At 48.2% G+C, this 13,053-nt stretch overlaps 1 protein-coding gene across 1 annotated transcript in view; it reads right to left on the reverse strand.

The window, feature by feature from the left end:
- LOC147887107 (uncharacterized) overlaps window positions 1-13,053 on the reverse strand; it is a 203,402-nt gene that overhangs the window by 79,120 nt on the left and 111,229 nt on the right. The window contains exon 14 of the mRNA XM_087394519.1: window positions 2,345-2,469. Within this exon, the coding sequence (XP_087250645.1) occupies window positions 2,345-2,469 (125 nt within the window). The remainder of the gene's footprint in view (window positions 1-2,344; window positions 2,470-13,053) is intronic.

Consider the following 13,053-nt stretch of genomic DNA (forward strand, 5'->3'; position numbering starts at 1 on the left):
CGGAGCAGCAGGGGGGAGGGGGCGGAGGCAGGGAGAGGGGGCGGGACAGCAGGGGACAGGGGGGAGCAGCAGGGGGGAGGGGGCGGAGGCAGGGAGAGGGGGCGGAGCAGCAGGGGGGAGGGGACGGAGGCAGGGAGAGGGGGCGGGACAGCAGGGAGAGGGGGCGGGACAGCAGAGGGAGGGAGCGAGGGACAGGCAGGGGGAGGGGGCGGAGCAGCAGGGGGGGAGGGGGCGGAGCAGCAGGGGGGGAGGGGGGGGAGCAGCAGGGAAGGGCTAGGGACAGGCTGAGGGGGGAGAGAGACGGGCTGAGGGAGGGGGAGCAGCAGGGGAACGGGGAGGAGCAGCAGCTCAAGGCTTCCTGCATCCTCCACCTTCAAATTGTTGCTCTGTAAAAACTGATGCAGTGATGAAACCACACCATCAATAAAAACAAGCTGTTTTTTGCCCTTGTGATTCTTCATGATATAGGCTGGTACAATCAGAGGGTGAAAAACCTGTTGTAACATGGGATGAAAAGATTCCAGTAAAAAAGGTACTTCTGCATCCCGAACAGAAGAAAACTCTGGCACAGGCATCAAAAGCAGAGAAGCTACCGTATCTTCCGATGAAAAAGCTACATCTGATAAAGCAGGGTTTAGCATTTGAGCTTCATTCTGAGGATCAATCTGAGTAAGAGCAGGGGCAGCATCCTGAGAGAGAGCATGCATATCATCTTGTAAAATGCCCTCTGCAAGGGGTACATCCATATCCTGAGTAGAAGGAAACTGATGGTGCTCAACAAGGGTGCAATCCTGAGCTTCTTCAGCAAGAGGAAGATTTGCCTGTGATTTATCAACCTTCCTCCAGTAGTGCTTCAGAGCAGTAGAGGGCTTCGCCAAAGAAGCCATAACAGAAACTGGAGGAGAAGGGAGAGTAACCTTGATAGCTGAAGAAGGAGCAGGAGGAATGGGCCTGGATGTAGAAGGGCAAGCACGTGCAAAATGACCAACCGGTCGGCACCGATAACATGCAGTGGGAAAAGATGCAAAATGGAGCCTGATGCGCATCGGATGGGCAAATCCCAAATCAAGATCCAGAGTAGATGGCACGGGCTACATCATATCCCACAAAATGCAAAGACAAACATCACGGGAGGCTTGCAAGAACTCCTGTCTCCGAACATGAAGAGGCCTCCCAAAAAAGCTGCAAGAGTTGGAAGATGCTGAAGAAGAGGCACAGGCAGCGCTTTGAGAGTAATCCAAACCGGACAGTGAGTCAGAAGGGTTGCAGAAGGATCGAAAAGTGGATCCCAAGGCATGACATAAGCGAAGAAACCAGCCCTAGGAACACCAGCATGACTGACTCTACCACCTCAGTCGAAGAGTAGTGGGCATAGTAAAATCCTTTGCCCAGAAAGACAAAGGAAGAAATACAATCCAGACCCACTGCAACATCAGCCCAATGACGAAGCTGAGCTGAAGATAAAACCCTGCCCATGAAATAGAGGCAGACTCCAAATTGCTGAGCCTGTCGAAGACTAGAGACCAAAAGGGCAAAATCCAAGGAACAAACAAGCGGGAAACTTGATGAAGGAACTTCTGTGACAGAGGCAGAGCACAATTGGCGAAGAAGGTCCAGCTGGAGAGAAGAAGAAGGGCAATCGGAAACATCCAGCTTTGCCGATTTGATCAAAGGTGAGGCAGACAAACTACCATGCTTCCGCCGAAGAAAAACACGAGTAGGAGGAGCAGAGGCAGAAGGAGGCGCTGAGGCAGAGAAAACAAAAGAGGAGGAAGGAGGCTGCGCAGTTGACCATACAGGTTGTGCGGTCAACCGTACAGCTTGTACGAATGGCCGTACAGCAGGCACGAAAGTCCGTACAGGGAGGTGCATGGAGCATGGGGGCTGTACGGGGAGCTGTACGGGGGCTGTACAGGGGGCAGCAGCAGGTTGCACGGAAATTGTACGGAAGGCCGTACAGCTGACGGCAGTCGTACGGAAGGCAAGGTAGGCAGCAGGACGTCGAGGTTGACTGTACAGACAGAAATGGGGAGGAAGACGAGGCTGGCAGGGCAGAGGAGGAAGTCTCCATCGCTCCTCACACACACAAACACGGAGACACACACAAACATGCATGCCTTTACTCACCATTCCCAAACACTTATATATCAATGTACACCCACTTCCACAGATCTGTTTGCACCTACACACGCACGTGAGTCTGTGTGTGTATATGTGTTAGGGTCAACACAAAGTGCACACATGTGCATATATCTACAGATTTGCATCTTCAAATGTAACTAGGTTGGTATGTCTGTATGCGTCTGTCACACACAAACTGAGAGAGAGAGAGAGAGAGAGTTACAAATCCATTTTCACTGCCTGCAGCTAGCCGTTCACGAGGAGATGCAATCACAATGCAGCTGATCGGGGTTTGATGTGCATGAAATTTTGCAACGGAGTCCAAGTTGGCATATTGCGTCATGTCTCCTGCTATGAATCCAAAAGACAGAAAAATATCATTTCCTATGCATTGCAATATCCAAATCAAATCAGCCAAAACAGAACTGCTGATTACTAGACACATGGCATTCTCCATGAAAAAATCATCGTCCCTATTTCAAACCTTATTTTCAATAAATATCTTCTATTAGCCCATTCTTTTAATGGAAATTCCTTCACACCATGTACACATGCTATAGTGCATTTGATCGTCAGAAAATAAGAAAAATAGATAGCTTTCACTTTAAACGAGAATATTTTCCTAAAATAAATTATAGTATTATGTGCAGAATTTTTCTTTTCTAGAAAAATCAAGGGCTATTTTTAATGTAGTTAACAGCATTGCAAAAACGTTACAAACTTTGTATGCATTACGGTAACACTTTCTTGGACAATTTTTTACAGCAAAAAAACATGGCCAATCTAACATAATGATAAGTCAAGGCCTGAAAAGTGGAGACATCAACTGAGTTTTCCTGGCATGAACTCTCAGTGACCTTCCTAGCATCGCCCTCCCTTCACCCGTTTTGAATTCCTCTCTGGCTGCATACCCTTCTGCTATCCTTGATTTCTTCCTTCGTATCATCCAAGACTCTGCTGCTTTAAACCTGTCCCTCACTTTTCTTCCTTTGTCCTCCACTCTCTTATCAGTCCAAGGCTCTGCTGCTATTGAGCCTCTCCCTCACTTCCCCCTCTGTAGGCTTCTGTCGAGCCTCCATATTCTTTCGACCTCACTTCTTTTCCTTCTCCTCCTCATCCTTTGTGTCCAACCCACCATTCCTCGTGTCCAACTTAGCCTTCCCCTATGTTTCTTTTCTTCCCATGCAGCTTTATCATTCTTGATCTGCAGAAGCACACTATCCCTCCTCCTCACTTATCCATTCATACCTCCTAATTTTTGCTGATTGATTTTTTGTGGAGGGAGGATTTTCTTACTGCCCTTCTCCTTGATCAATTAAAGAGAAACAAACAGACAACCACATGCTGATGTGTGGTGCAATGTACATCAAGTAGAATGAGGTGTTCCCTGTCAACTGATGCAATAGAGATCAATGTATCCATTCAATCTGCCTCTAGATTCATCTCCCTATGTATTCCAAACATGGGAAGATGAATCTAGAGGCAGATTGAATGGATACATCTCCCGATGTATTTCAAATATTATAGAGCGGTACGCATCAAGCCGTCAAAAGAGCTGCTGCTCCTCCCCACTCCCTTGCTGCACCCTCTCCATCAGCCCGTCCCTCCCTCTCTCCCTTGCCCTCAGCCCCTCCCTCTCCCTCAGCCCCTCTCTCCTTTCTCCTCCTCCCCTTCAGCCCGCCCCCTTCCACCCCGCTCCCTCTCCTCCCCCTCTCACCCTGCTCCTCCACCCCCCTCCCTGCCTGCTCCCCCGCCCCCTGCCTGCTCCCCCGCCCCCTCCCTGCCTCTCCGCCCCTCCCTGCCTGCTCCCCCGGCTGCTCCCTGCCTCTCTGCCCCCTCCTTGCCTCTCAGCCCGCCCCCTCCTCTCCCTCTCCTCTCCCTTCCCTTCACCCCCCGCCCCTCTCCTCCCCCTCTCAGCCTGCTCCTCCGCCCCCTCCCTGCCTGCTTCTCCGCCCCCTCCCTGCCTCTCAGCCCGCCCCTTCCTCTCCCTCTCCTCTCCCTCTCAGCCTGCACTGCCCCCTCCCTGCCCCTCCCTCTCCTTCCTCTCCCTCTCCTCTCCCTCTCAGCCCGCCCCCTCCTTGCCCCTCAGCCCGCCCCCTTCCTGCCGCTCCTTCCTCTCCCTTTCCTCTCCCTAGCCTGCCCCCTCCCTCCCTCTCAGCCTGCCCCCTCCCCATCAGCCTCTCAGCCTCTCCCCTTTACCCCTCCCCTCCTCGCACCTTCCCCCCACTCCCTCCTCACCTCCTTTCCCTGTTTTCTACCCCCCTATCCCCCGCAGCTTTTTTTTGGAGCGGAAGGAGCCTCCAAATTGTCGGAGTCGGCCTCCTCACCTCGATTGGCGATGGATACTCCGTCAGCCAATCCTACTCCATCTCCACCAGCCACAAAAACTATTACCTTTTCTAAAGACGAGTTCTAGCAGCTCAAGAAGGATGTAGAGATTGAATGCTCTACCACGTTGCTAGCATGCATCTTCGGGTCTCACCCCTCCAGATTCCAAGCCAGAGACTGGATGCTTGCGGCTCTCCCCCCAGACCTCACTCCACGTTTGTTAGATGTTCGTCTTCTGGGACGAGGTTTTTTCCAGGTTGTTTTTCACACTCCAGAGCCTGCGAGCACTATGCTCAAGGCTGAGTTTTTACACGTGGGACACAGCAAGATCTTCTTTGAAGCCTTTCATATTGGTTTCGACCCAGTGGAAGCAGATAAGGAAAACTTTTCGCTCTTCATCAGGTTCCCCGGGCTTCCCAAGGTTTACCATCGACTTCTTTCTGTTATTGGGGAGCATTTTGGCGCAGTTGCTGAGATCCCACTCCTCCCTGGGTTGCCATTGACTGCAGCAGAGGCAACCAAGGCTGATGGGTACCTAGAGTTAGGGTCCTCTGTAAGGATCCTAACCTCAAGATGGATCATGTTATGATCCAGCGCCCAAATGGTTCCTTTTTTCGCCAGAGAGTAGAGATTTCAGGAAGACAGGACCACTGCAGGATATGCAAGACCATTGGACACTTTGCCAGGGATTGCCCCAAGAAGAAGAAAAGGCTCAAGAAGCCCTCTGGTACATCTACCGCCCCATGGCCTCGACAGGGGGGATAGGGGAGTGGTACAGGTCCAGCACCTGCTCCTCGACCTTCGCATGGCGGTCCTCCTCAGGATGGTGGTGGTACAGGTCCAGCACCTGCTTCTCGGCCTCGACAGGGGGGTGGTACAGGTCCATCACTTGCTCCTCGACCCCCACCTACCTCACAGGCACGCGGTGCTCGCCAGTGGGTTCCGGCACATGTGCAGATCCCTCCTTCAGTTCACGAGGGTACATTAGTGGACTCTGATTCACCTCGAGCTGTCCCTCCAGTCTCACCTCGCACAGTCCGAGACACTGAAGCTTTGACCTCCTCCCCAGTTGCAGCTTCTTCCCTAGATGCAGCGGTGCCAGACGCTCTTCTTGAGGCAGTAGAGGTCTCCGCGGCTGGGCAGACACAGGATAGAGAGCAGTCCTCACTTCCTCCCTTGGATAGGGGGAAGGGGATGGTTTACACTATTGATCCTCTTCCCTCAAAAGGGATCCTTCGCACTCCGGTGTATGGCTTGCTTCACAGGAACTCGTTTTCAGCCCTGGCAGATGGTTCAGATTTCCCAGAGGACGAGTTTGTGCCCACTACTTTTGGGGAGCCAGTGATTGGGTTTCCTGTTGACAGAACTTCTTCTTCAGGTGGCAGGCTTCTTTCCCCTGTTGATTTTCCGCCACTTGGTTCCATCCCTTCCTCCTCGAGCAGGAGGTCTTCCCCTGTTGAGGGGTTTGTTTCCGCCACTAGGTCGGGTAAGGTGTTCCACTCTGCATCCTCCCGTCGATGAGGATTATTAGTTGGAACATACAGGGCCTAGGTGGCGTCCCACATCGTCGCCGTAGACAGCTGATCCGGCATCAGCTTCATCTAGGTGTTACTAGGGGTTCCATTTATATCTTATTTATTCAAGAGCACAAGCTGGATTCTAGAGATATTGCCAAGTCAGGCAAATGGCTTTCTGGCCATACTTTTTGGTCGCCTGCCTTGGGCACCAGGGGGGCACTTCTATTTCAATTTCGCAGTCGGTTCTCCCCTTAGTTGTTGGACACAGAGTCATTATTCCCTCTAGAGGTTAGTGGACTATTCTTTTGATTGGAGGGCGTAAGGTTGGTTTCCTTAACCTGTATGCCTCCAACATTAGAGGGGAACGTGTCCTTATGTGGAAGACTTTGCTCTCCTGGGCCCCATTGTGGATTCATGGGTGATTGCAAGTGACTTTAACATGGTCGAGTTGCCGTCAGACAAAAAAGGGGGTAGAGAAGGCGGACTTCACTCTTTGGAGAGAGCAGCTTGGGATGCCTTCCTTTTTCACTTCTGTGGCAGAGATACTTGGTGGGATGATGCCTTTCTTATTCAGCCACAATCCCTCCTATTCTCTTGGTCGAACAGGAGGCAGCAGATGCCTATTCATGCATGCATTGACAGATTCTATGTAGATGACTGGGCACTAAACAGAGGTGGATTGGTATGCATTGCTGCTGGGGTTTCCACTTCAGACCACTTTCCTGTTGTGCTGGCTATCTAAGAGCCTCACTTGAGAGGCCGGTCTGCCAGCATCAGGATTCCAGATGCCTTTTACACAGAGGCAGCTCTGCAGATATGGGTTTCTAATGTCCAGGGTGGGCAGTTATATCCGTCACATGTAGCTGCTGCCCTTTCTGGCATTAGCGACTTCTACCGCTCTATTGCTTGTACCAGGAGACGAGATATTCTTAGACGTGAGATTGGTGTTCGCCAGCAGTTGGAAGCTTTGTAGAGGAAGAGCAGAAACGGCCTTCAGATGCTTGGATTCAGGAGCGCCTTGCTACAGCAAAGGCTCATCAGCAGTTATTGCTTGATCAGAGAGCAGAGTATGCCTTTCATGCACGGGAGTCCTTCTGGCTTCATATGGGTGGTAGAGTCAATAAACAATTTTTCTCTACTCTTGGCCCTAGACATAGTAGAGAGAGTGTATCCCAGCTTATTGACTCACATGGGGTTTTACAAATAGAGCCTGATGATGTCTTACGCATAGCTTCATATTTCTATGCCACCCTTCTTACTGCTGATCCTAAGACACATGATAGACAGGATGCTAGACACGCTATTTGGCAGAGCATTCCTGTGTTGGTGAATCCGGGTATGCATGTTCTACTCGATGCACCTTTCACCAACACAGAGTTCAGGACTGCACTTTCAGCCCTTTACAAGGGCAAGTGCCCAGGTTCGGATGGCCTCACCCCTTCTTTTTTCATTGCATTTTGGGATATGATTGGAGACTATATTACTTCAGCCTTGCAGGCCATTTGGGACTCTGGCGAGATGCCTTGGTCGCTTACAAAGGGTCTCATCCACCTTATCCCAAAAGGAGGTTGCAGAATTTTAGTGTCCCAGTGGAAGCCTATCACACTTCCGGGGACTTGTTACAAGATTCTGGCCAAGGCTAGCAGCCTCCAATTGCAGCCCCTTCTCCCTGATCTTATTCATGACACTCCGACGGGATTTGTACATGGCAGAAGCATTTTTTATAACATTTTCTCTTTCTGGGAAGCTTCAGAGTGGGTCATGCAGAGTGGCCAGAATCTTGCCATTCTACTTTTGGATTTTGAGAAAGCTTATGACAGAGTACATTGGGGTTTTTTGGAGGGCACCCTTCTATGCTTTGGCTTTACTGATGCTTGGATCCGAGGTGTTTCCTCTTTGTACAGATCAGCCCACAGCCACGTACTTATTGGTGGGGTAAGGGGTGAGAGATTTCAGATTTCGAGATCAGTCCGTCAGGGTTGCCCCCTTGCTCCTTTCCTTTTTTTGTTCATGGCCGAAGCTATGAGTATCTATGTTAGATCTCAAGCTGACATCTTTGAGCTGAGACTTCCCATCAGAACAGAAGAGGAGCTACTTGACAGTAAGTTGGCAAATGACACAGCAGTTTACTTGGATGCCACTCCACAGACGCTCACATCTTTCAGGACAGCATCTGATTTATTTTGCTTGGCGGCAGGGGCGCAGATAAATTGGCATAAATCCAATGGCTTTTGGATCAGTGATGAGGACACTCCAGTTTGGGGGCAGGACATAGGATTCACTTGGGTTCAAAGGGGTGAGCCTATCAGGTATTGGGGCTGCCAGGTCGGCTTGGATATTTCTACCACGCAGCAGTTTGCTCCCGTTTTGGAGAGCATCAGAAGGAAGCTTCTTTTTTGGAGCTCAGCCAAGCTGAATCTTGCCTCTAGAGTTGTGGTGGTTAACCAGGTCCTCTTGGCCACAGCCTGGTTTGTTTGTTCATGCTGGTGCCGTTGTAGGGACTGGATCATTCAGCTCAGAAGACGATCAGAAACTTTCTCTGGAGTGGGCTTGATGGCACAGCAGATGCCTTAGCCAGGGTGGCTTGGGAGACCCTCATCCTCCCTACACAGGAAGGGGGTCTCAATATTATTGATCCAGATTTACAGTGCAGAGCTTTACTTTGCAAGATGGTGATGCGGGGACTTATGCCAGGGCAGGAACCGTGGAAGGACTTTCTTATCAGCAGCATACAAAGGTGCACACCTTCTTCAGGAGGAGACTGGATGAGCAGTGTTAGGTGGATCTTCACCACAGCACACCTCAGATCACCTTCGTCCCCTCTCATGGTTGCCATTCTGAAAGCTTGGGCCAGTTTCAGAAGCACTCTTCGGAGGATTCCTCCTTCCTCTCGGAAAGAGATTGATAGGCAACCCATCATGTGGAATGACAGTATTTTAGATGATCATGAAAAACCACTGGGTGCCTCACTCTACATGCAGTGGTCCAGGTGCATCATCTATGGGGTCTTGGAAAGCTGCGTAGGCTTCCAGAGGAGACCAAATCAATGGGACCCCGGAGAGTGGGAATGGATTGACGCAGAGCATCAAGAGAAGAGCATCCCCTTCTTTCATTACATAGTCAGTAATGCTAGGAGATATCAGCTCAGTAGTAGAGGTTGGAGACCTTCCAGAGTTCCTCATTGGGAGACTTTTGATATCACTACGAATCTGCAGAGGTGCTTTTGGAGGAGACTCTGGAAATCCCACAGGAATAGAAAGATCACTATCTTCTTTTGGCTTTCTATCCATGGTGGGATTGCAGTGAACCTTTGAAGGTCCAGGTTCGGAGCCAACCCTACTTGCCCTCGATGCCTTTCTGCTTCGGAGACTATTCAGCATTGCTTATTGGATTGCAGACAGGCGAGGATGATTTGGATGGGGGTAGCCAGGATTTTCAATCACTTTGCCCACTCCCCATTCTTTATGACATGGGGCTCAGTGGCTTGGCTTTCTCTTACAGGACCTCAGGTTTTCTAGGAGAGATTCGACTCCTCTCGAGCCATTTCGGTTCGACGTCATCGGACTGAGTCCTGTTCGTTGGGTGTGGTACCACACCTTCCTTTTACAGCTGTACATGCCTCTGTGGATACTTCTTGGGAGATTCTAGCGAGCATAGCATCCTGGCATATCTGGAGAGCCAGATGCACAGAGGCTTTGGAGGGTACTCAGGTTCATCCCTCGCACACATTGGCTAGTATCTGGACAGACATCTGGACAGACACCATACATACTTTGATGGCCGTATGGACGGGTATGCAGGGAGACTCCCGTGCAGCCTCAGCTAGGAGGGCTTCTTTCTTCAGGGAATGGAAGGATTCTGCTTTCTTCTCTGAGACTACTACAGGGTTGAGGTGGCACTTTCAGCCTCAGCCTTGGTTGTTTTCCACCTCACTCTGAGGGGTTTTTTATTCATCCTCATGATTTCATGATGTATTCCGCTTTGAGCTTGCTCTCATGGGTTTTTTCTCTTACTTAATAGAAGTCTCTTTCTTGGAAAAAATATTATAGAGCGCAGAGCTGCTGGACTGACTGGAAGAGGTGGGAGCTCTCCATGCCTCTGAAGTGTGTCCATGATGTGTAGCTCTTAGGCAGGGACCTCTGCATATGGTTGCCACTGCATTGATCTGCACCCCAGACACGCACCAAAGTGTAAGGCCGAATCCCCTGTCATGGATAACCATAGGATGACTTTCCAAATCTCAAACTAGTTATGGGCATTGATAGGTACACTCAAATATCTTGAATACCCGCCCAAGAATGTCACTAACAGATTCAATCTTGCTATACTTTCAGCACTTCTGATGAGATTTTTTAATATGCAAAAGCCTATGCATATCCTATAAAAATTATCAAAATGTTTACACTTCCATGTCTTGTAAAATCTAGAGATATCAAAGATTTGGACTAAAAAATTCCTACCTGAGCATAACCAAACTATGGCCCGTAGCAGTATCCTCCAACATTGAGATGTTTCTCTCCCAATCTATTGGTCATCACGAGACATATGTCCTTAATATAATCTCTTATACAATCTATCCTTAGCATTTGCCTAGTAATTTAAGGATGATAAACTAAGCCCATGCATGTTCATCCCTTTCAGACCCTTTTTGGATCTATTGCGCATACATTGATGGCTAGTTGGTCGAGGATCCAAGGCTCTTCCAAATCAGCAACTGCAAAGAGGAAGCATTTCCTTAGAAAATGGGCACATGACCCCTTCTTCTTTGAGTCTCCTGGTGGTTTGTTTTGGCATTTTCAGCAACGTTCTTGTCTCTTTCATGCTTTGCATAGTATGTTCATACCTTCAGTCCTTATATGTCGGTTTTTACCAACTTAATAGACATCCTTTTTTTCTTTGGAAAAAAAAAAAGAAACAATGGCTAATGCACTTTGAGGTGAAGTATTAGGTCTTACCAAAATCTTTTACCTTAAATTATTCTCAAATGGAACCATGTAAGACCAAGGAGTATTATGATGGTCACGATTAGATATGCAAAGTTTTCAAGAAAGGAATTCCGAAAGAGATTGTAGGATTTGGTTAGTAGATCAAGATAGCATTTGTGTGAATGATCATGGTATCTACCAATCACCATGGTATCTATAAATACAATAATTTTGAATGAATGGAATGTCTAGTACCGTGTAGTTAAGTGATAACCAAGTTAGAGAGTTTAAATGGAATGCTTTAGAATAATTGGCTTGTTGTATCTTTTGTGATTTGTTAGGAAAGGGGAGAATATATCCAAGTTTATCGTTATAGGGTTATCCCAGACAAAGATGAAATAGAGGATAGCAGCGTCACAAGACTTAACAAATTGATGCCCTTTTGACTACCTACTAGTCAAGTATTGGAAGTGGGATTATAGATTGACTAGTGACATAGTTGGTGACCAAAGCTCAAAATTGACTGGAAATTGGAGAGAAGCAGTTTCTTTTATATAGGAAACCGAGTTTGCTCTATAACACCTCGATGTATCTAGCTCTCCAAATGTGCCAGGTACTCCATACTGGCAATGATCTCCCAAGTCTTATCCAGAGGTACTTGGGGGCCTTTGAACTGGGAAATTGGAACAGTATCACAAGACAGAAAAGAGTAATATGACGGTGGGCCTTGACAGCAGTCCAAGATGAGTCCATGGTCTCATAAAAAATGAGGACTGGCCAAGGATAGGCAAGCTACCGAACCCAAGTAAGGTATTAAGTGGAGGATGGATCTACCCATAAGCCCTATAATCACAACCCAAATAAACTTGGCCGGCCTGCACTCCTGGAGGCGATGCTGGATAGACTCTTAGACATGTGAATGTCGTGGGCATGATGGATTTTCTCCAAAAGTTTCCCTCCACCCATTAACGGAGATCTGTCCATGAATAAAGAGCCAAAAGAATGAGAGGAATCTTCCCATTCCTGAGGAATCTCAAAGCCTCATGCAAAGCATCTCTGTTTTGAAACCTCTGCCAATTAGATGCCCTAGAAGGTCTCCAACCTCTAGCATGAATCTGAAATTTACTAGAATTTCTGACTGCAAAATGGAAGAAGGGATAGCACTCCCACTCCATAGGATCCCATCGCAAAAATTTGATGGGAACACCTCCATAGAGTCAAAGTCCCCAAGACCCAAAAAAAAAACCCTCTGAGTGAGGGTCACCGTACCAAGACTTCCCAATCTGCCCCACAACTATCATTGATTCTAGCCACGCATTTTGAATTGCGATCCTCATCCTAACATCCCAATAATGTGCCCTCAGACTATCCCACACAATGGCAATCAGCTAGAGGGGGATGCGTTTACTCAAGAAGACTCCCATCCACTTGATTGGTTTGGCCTAACCTCCATGTCTTATGGTCCACTCCAAGGGGATGGTTATGTCATTCCAAACAATCCTCCTATTTCTAGAACCCTATGAGATGGTGTATCATATGAGAACTGTGATCGTCAAGAGGAAGGTATTTAATGGCCTTTCAAGTTTTTGAGTTCCAAGCTATTAGGTCTTCTTCTTTCTCCATGCCTATTCTTTAATGGTTGCTCGTTTGACGTGCTCTGAACAACCAATAACCCAAAATAAGAAATTGAAAGCATCTCTTTTTGTTTCCCATAGACAATCTACATCAAATTCTATACAGCTATCTCAACATCTGACAAACCTCATCAGCATAATGTCATCATTCATCATCTTGGCTATGGTAGATATGAACTCTTAGTATGTTTTTTTTTTTTTGGCAATGAAAAGACTTCTATTAAGTATTAAAAAATCCCCCAAAGAGCAAAATCTAACGGCAAGAGTACATCATGCATAGCATGAAAAACAAATTTCTTGAGAGAGTCAAAAAATCCAGTCATCAAGAACAGAGGAAGATAGTCCTTCTGGCAAAGGCAGCCCGAGAAGACCCCTACAAACTCAACCAAATGGCCATCAAAATGTGTAGAGTGCGTCCAAATACTTGACAAAGTGTGACATGGGTGGTCCTAGGAGCCATCAAGTGCCTCTGTGCATTTGGATCTCCATATATGCCACATTGAAATGTTCGCTAAGATCTCCCAAAAA

The sequence above is a fragment of the Dipteris shenzhenensis genome, chromosome 23 (assembly GCF_047967505.1).
Source record: "Dipteris shenzhenensis isolate YYH24624 ecotype China chromosome 23, Dip_SZ_1.0, whole genome shotgun sequence".
Lineage (NCBI taxonomy): Eukaryota > Viridiplantae > Streptophyta > Polypodiopsida > Gleicheniales > Dipteridaceae > Dipteris > Dipteris shenzhenensis.